This window comes from Labeo rohita, chromosome 12 (assembly GCF_022985175.1).
Source record: "Labeo rohita strain BAU-BD-2019 chromosome 12, IGBB_LRoh.1.0, whole genome shotgun sequence".
NCBI classification, from domain to species: Eukaryota; Metazoa; Chordata; class Actinopteri; order Cypriniformes; family Cyprinidae; genus Labeo; species Labeo rohita.
In genome coordinates, this window is record NC_066880.1 from 11,713,358 (window position 1) to 11,733,859 (window position 20,502).

Below are 20,502 nucleotides of genomic sequence, written 5' to 3' on the forward strand. Positions count from 1 at the left end.
CTGTCACGTTTCAAAAATTATGATGCAGAACATATCATGTCCTTTCATACATGAAGTCAATAGAGGAGTGATATTTATTCAACTGTTTCCGCTCAATAGAAAACAACATTGTTTTTTAAAGGGAAAAATAGTGGGTGTGGATTTGATTCTTTCATTCATTGGGAATCGGAAGGCATTGCATTGCATTCATTACTTCGGTCAAACTGCTGCATATTACAAAAGAGCTTTAACAGTGATTTTGAATTCTATTCTTTTAATTCTGTTCACCAAAAAAGAGTTATTCAGGTTCACTCACCAATTAATTGGTTGACTCTTATACTGTTGGCAGCTTTATTTTATGCATGATTACTTCAGTTGAGTAGTCTATCGATTATTCTGATTAATCGAGTAATTGGATAATTATAATGAATTATTTCTGCTTCTGAGGCCTCATTATAATGACATAACCCTCTGGTTGTGTTTGGGTCAAATTGACCCAGTAAAGATTTTCTTTTTCCCAAAAATACTAGTTAATGTTATCGCACTGGACTCAAACTTACTGACACACAGGGTATAAGTACTTCCCTGAAATTTTTTTTGGAATTTTCGTAATTTTTTGTGGGTTGTATTTCACCTAGTCACACTTGTGGTGTTCCAAACAACTGCTTATAAATCTCTTATTATGCTATATTATCATTAAGGACTGGATTCATTATTTTTATCAACTTGTTTTCTTTCATTTAGGATTGGTTTTGTGTTTCTAGTTGCATCTGATTAATCGTAGGCCTCATTTTTCTAAGAGAAGGTAGCTTGTTTTTTGAGTGAAAAAAAATCATTTTTTATGAACAATTTTCACAATATGAGATAAAAAATTATGAAAATTTGCAAATTTGTGTATCACACTAGTGTGCTTTAATGTTTAATAAGGAAGTTTGCTTTTAAATGTTTTTATTTTGCACAAGGTTGAAGGTTTAAATTTTTATTTATATATCACAATGAATGGTTAGCATATTAAGAAAGATAATGGTGTATTCTGCTGTGTCTGCATAGGTTTATAAATTATTATTTTAACAATGTTCTCATTACTTTTCTAGGCCTTGAAGGTGTCACTTACGTTGCTGCCTATGCAGCAAGGTTCGTACACATACTGTAAAATGAAATTCCAGAACTTTCAAGGACTTTTCAAGCACTACTTTTTGGATTTTCAAGGACTTCAATCACAGATCTCACTTATCAAACGATGTCTTCTCTTTCAAATTCTAAAAATTAGTAGATAAATAAAAAAATATACTAATAAAACAAAATGGCAAACTTAAAGTGAAGTATAGAGAAGTTAGAAAATATTACTTCTAAAGTATTACAAAGTATACTACACTTTTACTATAGTAAAACCACAGCTAATTTTTTTTTTTTTGCGCACCAACCAAAGTCCTGATCTGAATCAAATGATTCACGATACATATCCCAATCTAAAGGCCTGTTGACAGCAAGAATGATAATCATAAAGGTAACTATATTAACTAGTGGACGATTTCGTCTGTTTATTCTAAACGCATGTTTGTCATGCCGGTTTAAATTCTCAAGCTCGTGATAGCAGAATTGATTCTGATTGCTTGTCAATGTTTTTATCGTTCATCAGCTGGAAAAAATCGTTCTGATAGTGATTCTTACGAAATCGTTTCTCTGTGCTTTTATCATTATAGCTGTGGTGACTCTGTTATTCTTTGATATTGAGAATGATTTTAGAACTATATCTTTATCGTTATCGTTATCTTTATTGTTATTGTTATTGTTCTTGGTGTGAATGTGTCGTTAGTTAAATGATTCGCTAACCTGCTCCAAAGTCCGATGTGAAATGAATGGAGTGCTTTGAAACATTGAATCATTTTGCGATGCATTGGTTTAACTGAGTTGGAGTTACGAAAAGCTCTGTTTTACCCATCACTACGTATTTTTTAAAATCATTACAAGCTATGTTGGAATTGCTTCAAATGAACGATAAAAGTCACAAGTTTGCATCAACTGGAGCGGATCTAGTGTACATGACTCAATTGATTTTGAGTCATGATTTTGAGTCTAGTTTTATGACATTAACTGACATAAACAAAAAAAAGTATGATGTTTTTGAATTACGTGGATTTTGCATGAAAAGATCAAAAGATAAGATGTGCTTATTGAAAAAATTAAACACTTCTTTCATAGATACATTGTCATTCAATAATTCAGGCACTTTTCAAGTACCTCTTTAGGAATATTGCTATTTTTAAGGGTTTTCCAGGCCTTCATTTTCAAAAAGTCAAATTCAAGTACTTCAAGCACTTTAACCACCTTGTACGAACCCTGATGCAGGGTCAGAAAGCTCTCGGATTTAATCAAAAATATCTTCATTTGTGTTTTGAATATGAACGTAGGTCTTACGGGTTTGCAACAACATGAGGGTGAGTAATTAATGACAGAAGGTCATAATTTGTCTCCTTTCCTTTCTTAAGAATCAAGAAAATTAGCCAGGAATAGGCTCTTTGTATCAATTCTGAGAACCTGGAATTAAAATCAGTATTAAAATTTCTTGAATCAAAGCATTTATTTTATGTCGCACCAGAGTGTTTTGAATTCTAGGCTTCTTCTATGAATTTTCACTCTTTTTGCCACACTTGACAGAGTTATTGATGCTGAATGATTTGTAATCAACCATCCAGACATTTGTAATTACCAACGCTTATGAGCTGTACACAACACAGCATGCACAAGCTTTAAATGTCATTTTTGCCTCCAGCAATCATCAAGCTGTTTACGTGACAAGGCCAACATATTTCTCATAGCGTGAGATGAAGGGGATTTAGGACATTTGTTTTGTGTGTTTCTCAGTGTTTACATGCTCATCTCATAGCAGTGTTTTATTATCTAATATGGAAAACAGTCTATTTCTAAACAAACATGAAACGCTCTTTCTGCTTGTCTCTCGATGTCTTTTCTTTCTTCAGGCTGTGTGGCAGCTGGTTGGGATTCATGAACCGTACAGCCCTGGCATCCATGTCAATGATGTGAAATGAGATTGGAAATCAAATTGCACTTCCAAACAATAACTGCTGACAGGGCCATTTTTTCATATTTAATAACCTCTACCTCTCTTATAGGCTTTTTGCGATTCGTGCCAATACCGAAGGTTTGAATTGATTTTCTTAAAACAGACTATGGCAATTCAAATGAACATTACGCATATGAATTTCATCCTGCTGAATGTTTAAAACAATGACAGGATTCACTATCATTATGGAGACAATGAAATTATGAATCGCTAAGTAAAATACGTCCAGAAATAAATTAACCGGGCGTTTTTAAAAATACATGTAATAACACTGAAAAGGATTTTAATTTAGTATACATCAGATTCCTTCATAATTACCCCATTACTTCTTTCAATAGACTCTCTGTCTGTTTCACATTCAATCACGATATTTCTCTGGATGAGTGGCGTGACTCAATACAACCAAATTTATGCAACTCGTGAAAGGAAGCAGACCATCTTGCATGAGAAGAGGACGTGGTCTCTCTGTTCTCAATGCATCTCAGTTCTCTTAGAAGACAGGGCCACATGGGACTTGTTACTAAATTCTTGACCAGCCTGAGGGTGTGAATAATTCAGATGGACAGGGCAACCTCAGTTCTGCATGTGAGAGAAAATGGATGCTTTTTTTTTTTTTTTGAGGTGAACTGCTATTGTAACGGTATCAGAAACAGGGATGACCTAAACCTATGCAAAGTAGTTTTTTAATCAAATGTATATTTTATATTTCTACATTAACAATGTAATTAATATTCTTTTTATGAAAGTCTTGTATGAATCTCATCAAGTTGTTTTTTTTTTTAATGCATTTTACATTTATTTAAAAAAATACACAAGGCAGTAACAATTTAGACAATTTATTTGTGAACTTATGTTCAGCTATTCACTGTAAAAAACAGTTGAGTCAACTTAAAATAATTTGTAACCTGGCTGCCTTAAAATTTTAAGTTCAGTCAACTCAAAAAAAGTTTATTCAACTTGAAATGTTAAATTATACTAAGTGACAACTTAGATATTTGAGTTGATTCAACTTAAAATTTTAAGGCAGCTGGGTTACTTATCCATCTGTTTAGCAAACACAAATATCTAAGTTGTTACTTAGTCCAATTAAACATTTCAAGTTGACTAAACTTATTTTAGTTGACTTAAAATTTTACGGCAGCAGGGTAACAAATTATTTTAAGCTGACTCAACAAATTGTGTTTTTTATTTTTTACAGTGTTCTTTCTTAATATATATTTAATATTCTTTAGCTATTTTTGAATTTTTCAGATCATCAGTCATCAAAGCTTGGTAAATATTAATCACAGACACAGAATTTACTTTAAATTTAACCAAGCTGATTACTAACTAAACACTCTTACAGATCTTGTTATCAGGCCATTTTAAGTCTTATTTTGATGTAATTTGATGTTTTTTAAATTAATCTTCACATTAACACCACCATATTGTTCATTCAGACTGATTTGCGAACACAGAACGTGCATGAACACAATCGCATGAACCAATCACAGCCGAACATAACCAGTCACATCCAATCATATCTCGATGGATTCATTGCTTCCTCTTACGTGACTTTCCCCCATTTATTCTCAGTTACCCCCCACCAAACTCACTGCACGCTTTAGGGGGTCTGTTAAAACTCACTGGGCTTAAGGGGAGGCGAGAGAGATGCTGAATCCCGCTGTAACTTTACCTGCTTGTGTCGCTGTTGGACAGTTTCTTTAGAAAAACAAATGATTTATACACTTTCTAATGTTATATTTGTAATACTGGTGTTGTTTTAGTTTTGTATGGCTGGTCCCTAATAGTCGACTAAACGTTAGTCGACGAGAAGAGGCTTGGTCAACCAAAAAACACAGTCCGTGACAGATCATTAACAGCTGCTCTCAATGTGGTAGTACATCAGGGTTGCCAGGTTTTCACAACAAAACCTGCCCAACTGCTACTCAAAACTAGTCCAATTACGTTTTGAAGGGGGTCCCCCAGTAAAATCGAATTACTGGGGGTAAAATACACATTTTTGGTGGGGTTCCCCTGGTAAAATTCACATTCCATGGGCTAAATATTACATTATTGGGGTCACTTCAACCCACGGACATGGAAAACAACCTGCAGCAACAGTGTTAACGTGGGAAAAATCACGTGGGAAAAAATGCGGACTTGGCAGCATCCAAACACTCACCTATTCATCGACCTCAAATATGGCTTTTCATCTCATTTCACTTTACATGGCCGCTCAATCTAATGTTAACCTAGGAAAATGTGCGCTATTTATGTGTGTATGTGGAGTGTGGAAGCTGAACAGTAGCGCACTCACTGCATGACAGATGGAGGTGCCGATGCGGCCACTTGCTCTTACAATACTATGTCATTTCTGGTCATACAGATTAAAAGTAATACTGTAGGGTACGTTTATTTGTGTGCACTCACAATAACAACGAAACATTGTGCTTTTGTAAAATACTTAAAAGAAAAACAGGATGTGCTTTCTGCCTTCTTGGCCTCTGTGAACTTGAGCGCAAAACTTCAAAACTCGTAAAAATGAAACTTGTGAAATGTCTTTTAATTGAACCAGTTTAAATAGAAAACAGCTATTCTCAGATTATGTAATCCTTATGAAACATGCATAAAGGTACATCCCCTACTGCGGAGATGACGAGTCAGTGTCGCCGACTTCATCTCTTATGCCGAAAAGCACTAGTTTGTCAATAAATTATTAAAATGTTAATGCAGTTGCTGTTTTTCTCTGACACATTCATAATTATTATATCTGCTGGTGCGCTGTGGCAGGCTTTTTTTTGCATGCATTTGAGCACATGTTAGACTATGTAGGCAATTAATTATCATCATTATCATTATCAATTATCATTACTATGATTGATATGGTTTATTAATAAACATGCGACTAATAGTCGACTAATGCTTAAAATAAACAACTACTAGTCGACCAGAAAAATCTTTAGTTGAGGGCAGCCCTATAGTTTTGTACTACAAATGTTTTTCTCTTCCAATATTTTGCCTTCCTTGCTTCGGAGGAAACGCCTCTGATATATCTATCAAATGCTATATATGCAAAACAAAATGGCTCATTTTGACACATGATTGTGAGTAGCTTGTGTTGTATAGCGTGACAAATGAATAGCTATTTGTGATCACTCCATTACTGACAAGCCTGCAGACCAAAGCTGCAACATAAGAAAATCAATTAACAAGGCATGGAACAAGATTCATCTGTCTAAGCTTGTAAGAATGCTTGAAAGCAAAACATTATCTTCTTTTCCAGTCTTCAGTATGATCTTTGGTTCCACATTAATCTGATCCTCATGTTCACACAAAGAGACAGAAAATTGCATTTACCCTCATGTCATTTTGAACGATGACTTTCTTTTTTCTGTGTAACACAAAAGATATTTTGAATAATGTTTTGACTTTAGTTTTTCATTCAAGTAGGGTTCAAACAAAAGTAGGTATTTCAAAATACACAAAATGTTCCATAGAAGTAAAAGTCATACAGGTCCGGAAACGACATGAGGGTGAGTAAATGAATTTTCATTTTTGCGTGAACTATCCCTTTTATTTTTTCCTGCAGTTCAACTATTTATTAATCCAGAAATGGCTGCTGTTCTCTTTGTCTTCATTGCTTCAGCTCCTCGCTGATCAGGTGGCACAACTCTCGCTCTACAGTGACAGTATGATCACTCTTTGTCTCTCATGACCGCTTCTTTATTGATTTATGGAAAAGACCGTTTCAATTCAAACACTGCCAGACGAATATATTCCAGTCTGAATATCTCATGATTAATGGCAAAATAAACGTGTTTCTTTTGTGCCATATGACCTACAGTATGGGCATTAATGTATTAGACATTTAAAACCCTTGTGTAGGGATAGCTCACCCAAAAATGACAATTCCGTCATCATTTACTCATGTTGTTCCAAATGTTGTTTCGTTGAATGCACAAAAACAATGTCCCTCAGAAGAAAGAAAGTCATCTAGGTTTGGAACGACATAAAGATGACAGAGTGCTCATTTCTGAGTAAACAATCCCTTTAACCTAATAAGCTTTATAACCATCACTAAGTTCCCTGCCTACTGGCAACCACTGTACAATTCGGTGCAATTCAATTCTGCCCAACCCTTTCGGCTACTTTTTCACTAAACATGGCATGTCTTTTCTCCTTCACATGGTTTATTTTTCCCCCTCCCTTTTTCTTGTGATCCCATGGCTCAAGGGGATCTGTTACTAAAGCCCCAAACCCACAAAAGCTATGTAAAGCTGGAGGGTTTGCCATCAAGTAATGAGGACAGAAAGTGCCTGTACAGCAGATTGCATACAGACGCATCCTGAACAAAGATTCTGCAGTTCCAACAATAGCCATTTAACTCATCTAAGAGGCATCAAGTCTGTAGCGCAGCTTCTCATGACGTAAAACGTGTGATTATTCGATCTGTTTTGACTGCTGTTACCACAATGATGCATCTTTATGGAGAATAGTAAGTTTGTTAAAGTTTAAAACGATAAGTTGGAGGGTGAACCGTCCTGCTCAGCAATTATTAACTGCTTAATGTGGCCATTCGTATTGATCTCAGTTATGTTTCTGACAGGAAGTGTAACCTGAACACATTTACTGAAACACTGGCGTTTTGCATTAGAGCCCAGGACAGTTACAATTAGATGAGCAGGCATTTCTGCCTATGAAAAGATTTCGAGAAAGCTGATACCTTGTTGTCTATGTTTTGTCTCTTTGGTTTCTTTCAAGGATATTCAGTAATGACGTGTTTCAATGCTGTGCACCATGCTAGTTTGCATATCTCTGCCATAGAGTCTCAAGTCGTTTGTCAGGAGTTAAAGTTACAACTCAAACCCATTACAGTTTGTCCACCTTATTTTTCCCGTAAGAGCGGGCGTGGCCATTTGTAATTATGTTTTGAGTCTGGATTCTGGTCTTATTCACATCTGGCTATTTTTGGCAGTACAAAACAGCTTGTTTTGCTACTTGATATTGTAAATTGGTGTGTCTTACCATATTGTTTTTTAAATGTTATCTTAATTACAAACACGCTGGTTTGTAGTGCAAACAGTTTTACCGTTTACTGCATGCTGTTATTCTTCTCGTTATTTCCCTATAGCAGCTATATGAGCCGCAAGCCTTGCTTGTCATAAGATTGCTTCCACATTGAAAAATAAGGTAGATAGAGTTTAATATTAAAAACTATTGTTGTTACTAGAAATTGCTTTTGATATTCCTTATTTGTTTAGATAAAAGTATCTCTTAAAGCAGGGGTTTTCAAACGGGGAAGTTCATGAAAAAAGCCACTAAAAAGTCACTAAAACAAATTTGGTGTAGAAATGAATTTTCACTCAGAAATTGCTATTAAATTTCAGCAACAATTACACAGATACTACAAGTAACGCATTGAATTCAACTTTATTTTTTTCATCTGAAAGAGTATTTTTTTTGTAGAACATACTCCAATTATCTCTGTTTTTATTAAGAACTTATGTTGTTAAGAAAGAAATTAATAATTCTGCTTTCTAAAGAATATTCACAAATTAATCAGCTATTTTACTCTATATTGACAGCCAGTTTTATGTTTCTCTTCAGGTTTATACGCAGAATTCTATATGTTACAGTATAAATGTCTACTGGTCTAAGTTAATTTTCTCTAAGTTAAGTTTTCAATAGCCTATAGTTTATAGTTTTTAGTTTAATTTAGAAAAAAAAAACCCTACACTCTAAAAAAATGCTGGTTTAAAAAACAACCCAGCGCTGGTTGAAATATATGGACAAACCTAGCGATTGGGTTGCGTTGACCAATCGGTTGGGTTAAATGCTTAACCCAACTTTCTGGGTAGTTTTATTTAATTCAGCTATTGCTTAAAAATTGCCATATTGCTTAAAATGACCCAAAAAATACAAATATGACCCAGTGCTGTGTATAATATGGACAGACCCAATGGCTGGATTGTTTTGACCCAGCGAATGGGTTAAATGCTTATCCCAGCCTTCTGGGTAGTTTTATGTAATTCAGCAATTGCTTAAAATTACCAAATTTCTTGCTTAAAATTAACCAAAAAATACAAATACAACCCAGCACTGGGTAAAATTGGGACAAACTCAGCGATTAGGTTGTTTTGACCCAGCAATTGGGTTAAATGTTTAACCCAACCTTCTGGGTAGTTTTATTTACCTCAGCTATTGGATAGTTTTAACTCAGTTGTTGCTTAAAATAAACCAAAAATACAAATACAACCCAGCGCTAGGTGAAATATGGACAAACCCAGCCCAATGGGTTGTTTTGATCCAGTGGTTTGTCGAATGTTTATATTTTTGGGTTTTTTTAAGCTATGCATAATAATTTTTAAACATTTAACCCGACCACTGAGTCACAACAACCCAGACATTGGGTTTGTCCATATTTTACCCAATGCTGGGTGGTATTTAACCCAGCATTTTTGACAGTGTATAAACTATACTTATCACTTTGCTTGTGATGTTTCTAATTTTTAACTCAATTTTAATTAAAAACATCTGCTGCATAACTAAATGTAAATAATCACTTTCTGAGTTTTTTATGAATCCAAGTCAAGTCTGAGGACAGTTTATTTGTAACTAGGCTGGCTCACACTGCCACAACATTTCAAACACTCTGAAGTTGACTGATGTATTTATAGTCTATAAATACAACTGTCTTGCCCCACAACCACCAACAGGGTTAATACACTAATACCAACAATACCTAACAACTATTGGAATTGGGTGCTTCTTGGCACTGTGTGAACGAGCCTCAGACTTGAGTATCCATTTCTGCTGTGAAAAACCTGAAAACACCCACACAGGGTGCTGTATAGAGATGTCCCACTGAGAATAAGAGATTAGGGTCAGTTATTATTGGGGTCCTGTGTGTGGGCTGATTCAGCGGGTTAATGACAGTAAATATAAAAGCACTATATGGACAGGACACACAATGAACACAAACCAGCCAAAGGTTTTTTGGCATATTAGGCACTGCTCGAGTTACTTCCTATCTCTCTCTCTCCAAACTATTGTGTTAAACAATGGGATCGGTTGATGCAGTTCATCATTTTGATATAGAGGATTTTCTACAGTTTCTTCTAGCCTGTATAACCCTGACACTGCACCACCTCAAGATCGGGAATGTCTTTCCATCTGGACCATGTAGAGATCTGGCACAGCGGCTCTGGGTCTCTCAACCAAATCAGTTTTTATTGAAGCTGCACTGGCAGCGGCCATAAACATCCTGCTCACTCCTCTATAGCCCAGCTGTGAATTATTACTAGTGGTCGCTGGAACATGCCAAAACCGTTGCACTTTTTTTCCATTATTTTTTTTGCTCTAGATATGCGTGGAATAAGTAAAGAGGCTTGCTTCGAAATTAATATTCAATTACGTTGCATCCAAATATGAAAATAATTAGAATAAATGTCTCTCTCTTCCTGGTAATGTACAACACCTGTAGCCTGCTGTTAGATACACACATGCACAGAAGCACAGCAAAACAAAAGCAAGCTCTAATAGTACCAGACTGATGATTAAAAAATGAACAGCTGTTTGAACTGGTAAATTTGAGCTTATTTTGTACATTCTGCATCTTTAACGATATTGATTAACGCTTCAGGAAAGTACAAGGCTGCAATCTCAGAAGCTGTGTCTCTTCTACAGCTTTATTGATTTGAAGTGGATCGAGAGGGAACGTAAAAGGAGGGCGTCTCGCATGTAATTTTCATGTAATGCCCACATGTTCCCTACGAACCTATAATACATTCATAATTAATTCAAACCTGATGCAAATAAACCCAAACCCAGCCAAAACCTAGTGAGCTGCATCACAGACTACCAAAAAGGTAGGCTAGTAAATTATGATGCCTGCTAAGATGCCATGTTTTGGGCAGATTTTCCATAATGCACTGCAATTAGCTCAGTGATGTATTTTCAGGCATTTCTTCTGAGGAGGCAAGTGACAGTGACTCCTCAAAGTATTGGGTGAAAAAATATTAAAAAAGCAAATATTACAAAATACAATGTTAAAAAGTGTATAAATCACTTGTTTTTCTAAAAAAAAAAAAAAAAAACTGTCCAACAGCAACAACAGCAGGTAAAGTTACAGTGGGAGTCAGCATCTCTCTCGCCTCACCTGAGCCCATTAAGTTTTAACAGATCCCCTAAAGCGTGGGGTGAGTTTGGTTGGGGGTAATTGAGAATGAAAGGGGGAAAGTCACGTGAGAGGATGCAATGCCTCCATCACGATTTGATTGGATATGACTGGTTATGATTGACTGTGATTGGTTCATGCAATAAATCCCACCTCTCGTGTGTACACGCACTCTGCGTTCACTATTCAGTCTGAATGAATAACATAATGCCATCAATGAAAAGACTAATTAAAAAAACTAAGTAAACATCATTTAGATATAACCACTTTGTTACATCAAAATAAGACTTAAAATGGCCTGAAAACATGATGTGTGGGAGTGAACTTAAAGGTAAAAGTGAAATTTAGGGTAAATCTCTGTGTCTGTAATCATTATTTACCAAGTATTGATGACTGATGATCTGAAAAATTCAAAAACAGTTAAAAGTTAACTATTAAAAAGAATAGCTGAACGTAAGTTCACAAATAAAATATATTGTTTAAAATTGTTACTGCCTTGTACGATGGCTTTTTATTGCTACATTAAATATATATATATATATATATATATATATATTTATTCTCATAATTTAAACTTTATTCTTAAAATATTTCGACTTTAAATTTTGTAATCTTAGTTTTTTTTTAACATGGCACTAAGCCATGAGTTATTATTTTAGAATAAATGTAAAATAACTGTATAAATGTACAAAGCTTAAAAACTTGATGTGATGTTAAACGCTACTGAAATCAATTACTAGCTGAGTCTCATATTGGGTGTGGAGTGGTATTTGCATACTGCACGGAGTTGCCATCTACATGGTGTTCCAAATTGGTCGCTTGAGTTTCCATGAGGGTTAGAATGCTGTCCATGTATGCAATTGGCAGCAAGGCAGCTCACTAGATTTTGGACCAAAGCTACTGTCTGTCACCATGGAGATTTGCTGCAAAACTTCAACAGTCAATCACATCTCAGATTGAGAGATTCAGTCAGTGTTAACTTCAACACCAGCAGACCTCACTGTAGCTGAACAGGGAAGGAACAGCGCCATCTACAGGGCAAGACTAAACCGTCTCCATCATGCAGCACTTTTGTTAGTCCTCTATAGGAATGCATTAGGCATTGACTCTTTTCCAAGGACATCACTGAAACCTGTTCACTCAAATCTCTAACATCCATTACAAAGCACGCTTTTATAAATGACTAAAGCAGGAGGGCCATTCATAAGTCAGCAGACATTTAAACATAAATTAATTCATTCTGCAGATACTTTTATCCATAGCCAAATAAGCATATCTCAAGAACAAGGTAGGGTAGAGGACACACACATATACCTGAGACATATTAGGCACATTAAGCATACAGACAAAACAAAGCAGGCAAATGATTTGTACTCAATGTGAACTGACAGATAAGTGTGAGGTGGAGATAAATGATCATCAGGCTTACCTGATATTATTGGCGCCAGACGGAAAATGTCAGACAAACGGCTGTTTACTGCCTCATATGGTGAGTCCTCTAGCAAGTCGTTGGCTGGAAGACAAACACCAGAGAAGTAGCAAGTAGAGAGTAAAGAACCCAAACTGTTTACATGCACCATTCTCATAACCAGCACTTTTGAACCTGTCTGTATTAAAAGTATGGTTATAAAAGTAATTATTTTACTGCATTTCCAAGACTTTAAGTGGTCTACAAAGCATGATTATTTTCTCATATTCAATTCTGCTGACCCTGTATCTGCTCACCTTGTAAACTTTGGTATATACTCCAGAAGATGCGCAGACAGTTCTTCTCTTTTTTCATTCCTCTCCTACACTTACAGTCATACAGAGGACTTTGCTTCATAGACTCTATGGCGTTCCGGCACTCGTCCTGCGCCTCCGGTTCAGCCAGCATGCTGAAGTTACCGGCTCTACCGGCCACACACTGTCTCATGGTTCGGTACTTAGTGCTGCAGCCGTACTTCGCCAAACACTGTTCGTGCGCCCTAACGCAGTCCAGCCGAACCGACCGAGACTGTGAGATCGCATCTGCCTTTGAGAAGTACATTAAATCTGTGAAAAGCAAAGTTACAGATGTGAATAAGACAATGAGAAGACTGGAACATTGTTACCACGATTTTCAAACGTTTTTAATTAAGGTGATAGCACTTACCTAGTTACTTTAGTGGACCCAATTCAAACAAATAGAGACAACTTATATGATAAAAGACAAAAACACCGTTTTGATTTTTTTTTCTAATAATTCCTGATTTATATTTATATATATATAACTCAGTAATGATTAAGATTCATAAATAATAATACTAATATTATCATCATATTCTTAAAAAAACTAGCCTATATATATAAGCCTGTGAATTACAATATTTGTCAATTGTAGGCTAGTTATTACAGATGTAACGCGCGCACACTGGAAAACACTGGCAAAGACGCATCTGAACTTACCAAGGACAGGCAATATTATCCAAAAAGTTGCGAATATCATCGTCGCTTTATTCAGATCCATTCAGAGAGCAGAGAAACTGGTTAAATACGACATAGAACAATTTCCACAATAAATCCATTGCGCGCCAGCTGCGCACTGGTGAGGAACAAGTGATCAGACATCATATACACATCCGGACAGACTCCAACAAGCGTTCAGTGCTGCTCTGATGGACACACCCCACGAGAACAGAATAAAAACCACTACTGGGAGTTCCGAAATTACGATAAAAACACCAATATCACGACATTGCGTTATATTTAACCTTTTGATATCTTCTTTATCATATCTTCAGCAATCGTTCAACACATCGGTTTGTGTTTAAAATGTGTATGAACGTAAATGAACACTCCAAAATTATTTAAAGTTCATGTCAGTCCATATTAACTGTCAACGTGTGCTGTTGCGCGCTCAGTTGACCGACTCTAGCTGTGCATGTAAGGTCGAAGTACGCGCACTAAGTGTGAAGATACTGCGCATGTGCTCGGATCTCTGGAGAAGGTCGGTCTTTTTGGCTCAGACGGACAGTGAATATTCGCTGATTAGGCACCATTAAGCACTTTACTTAATAAGAATTTCCCAAAGACTGTCCGAGCATAAATGGAATCTACTTTGCGATCCATATCTGACACACTGTGTGCGAATTATTCACTATCGACGTTTTTTTTTTTTTTACACCACTTTTGGTTGAGGTTTGTTTGGCGGACACATTGCTTTTTCACTTTCTTATTATGCGTTTCTAGACGTTGTAAAGGAAATACTAAACATTTTGTGAGTTCATTTGTAAATCTGCAATGTGATAACATTACCCTCCGATACAAAGTCGCTGATTACCTCAGGTGAACGCGGCTCTTTAGTCTGTTATGTTGAGGCTCTCAACTTGTAAGCTAAGTTTTGCAGCTACTGAAATGTCTGAAAATGCTGTTTAGACATATGCATACTTACGTGTAAAAGAATATACACTTTCAAGAACGCCAGCCTTTTTAACCTCCTCAGTTTTTGCCCACTACATACAAGAGCAAGTATGTCGTCAGTACACTTTGCTTACTGATTATAATTAATCAGTCACATTTAGGCTACATGTAACTCCAATTTTCTTCATTTAAGCTCCTGGTATGATCAAAAAACCTTTTATGAAGTTTATTTCTTGATTGTATGAAGGAATTCAGAGCATGAGCGCCACCTGTTTATTGAAGACTAGCATGACAGTTGCCCTTTCAAATCAGTGCAGTAGGCTATATGCATGAATACACTTTCACGGTTATCAGTTGTATATATAATAAATAAAAAAAATAGTTTAAATGCATACCTATGTTAAAAATGTCTCAGAATAGACTAAACAACGAAATTATGTAACATATTGTAATGTATGAATCATACAGACATCTGCCTTGTCTTTATACAGCATCTTGTGCCCCCGTGTGACTTTAATATTTTTTATTTCTCTAATTGATCCGTAAATGTTCACCCAATCATGTTTCTGCTGTGTATATCGTAAACTGATTGCTCTTGACTTGTTAACAAGCTTCATTCCACTGAAGTCAAACCAAGATCAATTTCCTCTCTTACCTGAAATTTATAAAAACATGAAGAATTAATTACACAAAACCAAAATCATTAGCTAGCAATTGCTTGACATGATAAACCAGTCAGACTAATGAGATTGCGTAGACATACTGAACTTGATTAGAAACTCAATACAGGATCAATACTCACCTTTAGGTTGTGTACGAAAGACTAACCATCTAGGAAATGAGATATGTTGGATTTATTGTCAGTTAATCAAAGCCATTGCCGGATACCGACGGATAATGCGAATAACAGCATCACACAAATGACGCACTATTGATCCAGCCGTGCTTTTGCAGACAATTACCTTTGTTTGAGAGCTGACGATAAATCCATCCAAGAGACAGAAAACATGTAGCTATTTCCTGAATAGATTTTGCTGACTCTAATTGATGATTCTTTTACACTGTGTTATCTTAATCTATTGCATTGACAAACAATTAAGAACTGTTGAGAATTATGAATTATGTATTTTTTAATGCTACACCCCTTCTGGGAACAAAAAAGTCAGCTGGGTTAATATGAGGGTTGGATTACTGTAATACAAGAATCATTTTGTAATGTAAGCATAGCGTAAGGTCTCAGTGTCAAGGTGCTTATTAAGTATGTGTTCATGTGAAGAGCACAGGTTACATATACTTAGAAATCACATCGTTTTAATGGCAAGTGAAAACACTTGATCTGTAGATTGATCACTGATTGTAGTAATTCAGACATATAGATGGCAGAATGCATGTTTGTTTGTGTATATGCATTGCGAGTTTGCTTTTATCCGTATGTGTATTCACATAAAAGCAGTCTCATCAAACAGAGTGCTGTAGCGCATCTCCATTTAGCTAGTGTTAAAAGGAAAATCAATGAGAGATTTGTGGCAGGAAGCCTGTATATTCTCTGTGGCCTTTTCAGTCATTCAGAAGCGGAGAGGTTTGTTCTGTTTCTACCCCACAAATCTTAACCCTCATTGGTTTGAGAGGGCAAGAATAGGGATAGCTGTAAAACTCAACCCCTAGAATAATTCTTAAGAATGGCCCTCATTCATCACACTTAGAAACACACACACGGTATGAGGATAAGCAATATTCTAGGGCAATCGATTGAGAGTAATTTGATCCATGTCATCTGTACAGCTAATTGATTGCTCGTTTCAAAAGCTATATTGGTGTGTAAGCGCATCCGGTCTGTGTAGATGCCATTACATGGCTGATCCCCGTTATAATATATTAATTAGTAGAGAAAAGAAACGGCATTCATTTTCTCCTTCGGATAGCAAATGTGTTCTGTAGGAACATTTGTCTTTGAACAGCTATAGGATGTAATTAAGTCACGTTTGAGGAACAGTAATTGCCAACTTTGATGGTTCCTTTTGATTACTTGATCAAAGGAAAGAAAATTGCCTCAGTTTCAGCCTGCCAGCTAATAGACTTCTACTGAAGGCCTTTGGAAATGCAGAGGGTTTGATTCAGAGCGCACGGTTGATCAAAACTGACTGTAAATGACTAAGGAAGGAGCTGCAGTGCTGTACAGAAAATATCAGAAAGTATTTTTTCCTGTTCCTATTAAAAAACGAAAAAGTAACATCCACTCATTGAAATTACAGCACAATGTTTTAACCAGTCAGGTCTTCATCTAGCAAAGTTCCTATTCAGAAACCCATTCAAATAATTGTATTCAAGAGTATTCCTCTACAAATTGAACACTGACCAAATTGAAAGAATTAGACGGCTCATTTACAAACTCCTGGCGCTACTGACATTTCTCACAAGTGGCTTTCTTCAATTCACTCTCTTAAGTGGTTGAATAAGTGAAGTGTTGATGAGGTTGTTGATGTCTGGACAGATTCTCTTACTCATTTTGACCTGCTGGTCATTTAGTTGACAATTGCCCCTCTTGTCTGCTTGCTCATTTTGATAGGATGTCCTAAATGTAGTAGCATCTGGATTTCTTCCCAGTATGTTCTAAAACATTTCACAGTGCTTAAGTTTTAGCAAACTTCATTACTCAGGAAGAAAAAGGCACAAAGCTGTCACTGGGGTGGTACCCCAACGTATAAAAACTAAAAGGCACACCTTTATACCTTAATTACTCACAAAATGGCACTTATCACCTTTTACGTACAGTATTAGTACCTTTTGATAGTGTTTTATACCTTTTTTTTTCAGAGCGTGCCACTTTTTGTCTCCTAATTTAATCTCAAATCACATTAGGGGGATTCCCGACGGTAGAACAGATCTGATATGATTAATGAATATGTAAATATAAACTTTTAATGTGTTTTGGATTTTTCTGCAGGCACTGTATGTAGCTATTACAAATGAACAGGCTTAATATGATTGCTGTCTCGTTTCCATTAAAGAAACAGCTGAAACAAAACTAATAGAAGATGGCATATAATAGTGCCAGAAACAGTAATTGTGGAGAAATATATTTGTATTTCTGCTTATTTATCAGAACTAATTAACTGCTGTATTACCCACAATCTCAGTTTGATTAGGCCAAATTCCAACGTTTCCCACAGGAAATAGGAGCCGCGCTCCCTCTAGTGGTTTAACGTTACAACAACACAACATTGTGTGGACAAAAAAAATAATGGTAAAACTGAACTAATTAAAACTGGCAAACATGTGTACGTCTATAAAACGATCTTACTGCTGTAGAATGTATACAACCCAGTTTATTTAAATAAATATGTATGTATGTAAAATAAATATATCTTTAGCATAGTGTTGGGATGTTTAAACAGCTTGCCGGTAGATGGCAATGTTGTACAGTATGTCATATATTACGCATGACGTAGCAAACAATACTCTGCAAGACGTTTGCTGTCTGTGCACCATTCTGAAGATGCCCAAATTTATTGAACGCTTGGAGCACACTTTCAGCAGTCATTAGTCAGTGTTCAGTAGGTTCGCCATTTGTATTTCGATGGAATTCGTGCAACATCTAGGCTATTAATCGTTTCCACAATTAAATCAATTTCTTAAGTGGTTTTGATATTGTTACATGCTATATTGATAATACTGGTGGTACCATAGTACAGTAATATTAACAAATAGTACAAATAGTATTATACCCATACTGTATAACATGTTATTTACACTGTATTCTGTAGTACATGATAAAGAATGTTATGGGACATGGGATTATTATTGTACAACGTTTAAAAACACAGTAATACCATGATTCTTCCTCTCTTTTTAGGGCAGTTTGTGAACAGGTCTGAGGCGTCTGTGAAAATGCGATTTCTCTGTCGTTTCATTGCTTGTGCTTTCGTTCAGGACAAAATCCAGGATTAAGTTACAGCTCGAGTGGCACAAGCCATGAGTTTGGAAACCAGCTTTAAGAGGAGTTAAAGGCACCGCAAAGGTCAGTAAACATCCATCCTGACATAAGTGTTTTGCTCATTGAGCCATTGAAAAAAGTGCTGTTTGCAATCTAGACCGGGTCTAGCTAAACTGGGATAGTGCACCGTTGAGAGACATCCCCAGGCTTCACAAGCTCTACATAGCCAAGAGTGCCACTGGACGACGTTGCCCTTGTTTTCTTGGAAAGTGACACAATTGCATGTAATGCAGACTGCTAGTGACAGAGTCTGTGAAGATTTTTTTTGGCAAAATTCTAATTATTTATCACTGCCATTTCTGCCCCACTTTCTAGTACAACTGTTGATTGACACTGCGTGTTTTAATTGCCTCCTTATCCTCTACAAGTTATTCTGCTCCAGGCTGCATGAACAAGAAAGGGGAAATCTGAAATCCCTCGGAGGAACGGCACCATTAATAACAACTTGATTCAAGACCGACTGGTAGTCGTTTTCTATTAATAAGTTTGTGTTACTCTAACAATGTTGTTGCTTATGTTCCTGCGGTAATTAAGTTGAAAGTTGGAAGTGACAGCGCTCACTGAGGAACAGTGTTTATTCAAGTTTGTATTAAACTGAAGTTCGAATACCACACTCGACTGATTGTTGTGCCCACCGCAGGTACCCTTAATACTCTGATCTTTATTCTTCCCACATGGCTAATTACCTCTGACATAATTGCACATATAATGTGACATGCAAGGGTAAGTGAAGGCGGATTTTTCTTTGCCTTCCACAGCGTTGAGGGGTGGCTTCGTATTGCGGCTTGTTACCTAACACGACAACCGCGACCGTCGATTTGATGAGGCTGTAAACGCGACCAAATGGAGAAAGAGAAGGCTTTCAGAAGAGTAGCTGCTGATGCACTCATTTCTGGCGCGGGTCTTTTATGCGTCCATCTTGCGAGTGCAAATATAGGGATTTCACAGCAGGCCCTGGTCATTTCTGTTGACATGCTGTGGACTTGAATCTTCAGAGCGTGAGAAATTTTTAAAGTTATATCACATTTGTGTCCTCGACTGACTTCAGAAGGGAATATTTCAGCAGCTCAAGGAATAAAAAAAAATAAAATTCACAACAATTTCTTGACATCGCTCGGCCTGTGTTGCTTACAAAGCAGGCAATGGTGTGACTGACTATGGATTCTGCATCAGCTTTTGATGATATACACTTTAATTAATTTTTTTAAAATTGAAATTTTGAATTCGAAAATATTTTTACTATTTAAAATAACTGCATTGAATATATTTTAAAATGTAATTTATTCCTTTGATTAAAGCTAAATTTTCAGCATCATTTCTCCAGTCTTCAGTGTCACATGATGATGATGATGATTATTATTATTATCAATATTTAAAACAGTACATTTCTAAGTACATTTCTTTTCAGGATTCTTCGATGAATAGAAAGACCCGAAGATCAGCATTTATCTGAAATAAAAATCTTTTGCAACATAATACACTATACCATTCAAAAGCTTGGAGTCAGTATACATTTTTTTTTTTTGGTAAAAAATTATATAAAGTAATACTTTTATTATGCTGTCCTTCTGAACTTTCTGTTCATCAAAAAAAAAAAAAAAAAAAAAAAGAAAAAGAAAGAAAGAAAGAAACAATTCTACTTAGCTGTTTTCAACATAATAATAACAATACTAAATGTTTGAGCAGCAAATCAGAATATTAGAATGTTTTCTGAAGGATCATGACTTTTAAATTGTAATAATATTTAACAATATTACAGTTTTTCAACTGCATTTTCGATCAAATACATGCAGCCTTAGTGAGCATAAGAGACTTCTTTCAAAAATGTAGAAAAAACAAATGTCAAAGAAAAACAAAAATGTCAAATTTTGGTGGAAATTATGTTACATTGTCATTCAACGTAAC

At 35.9% G+C, this 20,502-nt stretch overlaps 1 protein-coding gene and 1 long non-coding RNA gene across 2 annotated transcripts in view; one reads left to right on the forward strand and one right to left on the reverse strand.

Annotated features, from left to right (window-relative positions):
* Positions 1 to 14,132, reverse strand: part of gfra1b (gdnf family receptor alpha 1b) — a 36,428-nt gene extending 22,296 nt beyond the window's left edge. Inside the window, exons 1-3 of the mRNA XM_051124434.1 lie at positions 13,650 to 14,132; positions 12,948 to 13,256; positions 12,652 to 12,735 (exon numbers count right to left, since the gene is read on the reverse strand). Coding sequence (XP_050980391.1) covers positions 12,652 to 12,735; positions 12,948 to 13,256; positions 13,650 to 13,710 — 454 coding nt within the window. The 5' untranslated portion in view covers positions 13,711 to 14,132. The remainder of the gene's footprint in view (positions 1 to 12,651; positions 12,736 to 12,947; positions 13,257 to 13,649) is intronic.
* Positions 14,133 to 18,072: 3,940 nt separating this feature from the next.
* LOC127174146 (uncharacterized) lies at positions 18,073 to 19,231 on the forward strand. Its single transcript, XR_007828843.1, has 3 exons — positions 18,073 to 18,157; positions 18,457 to 18,621; positions 18,966 to 19,231. It is a non-coding gene; the product is annotated as an uncharacterized LOC127174146 (long non-coding RNA).
* Positions 19,232 to 20,502: the final 1,271 nt, after the last annotated feature.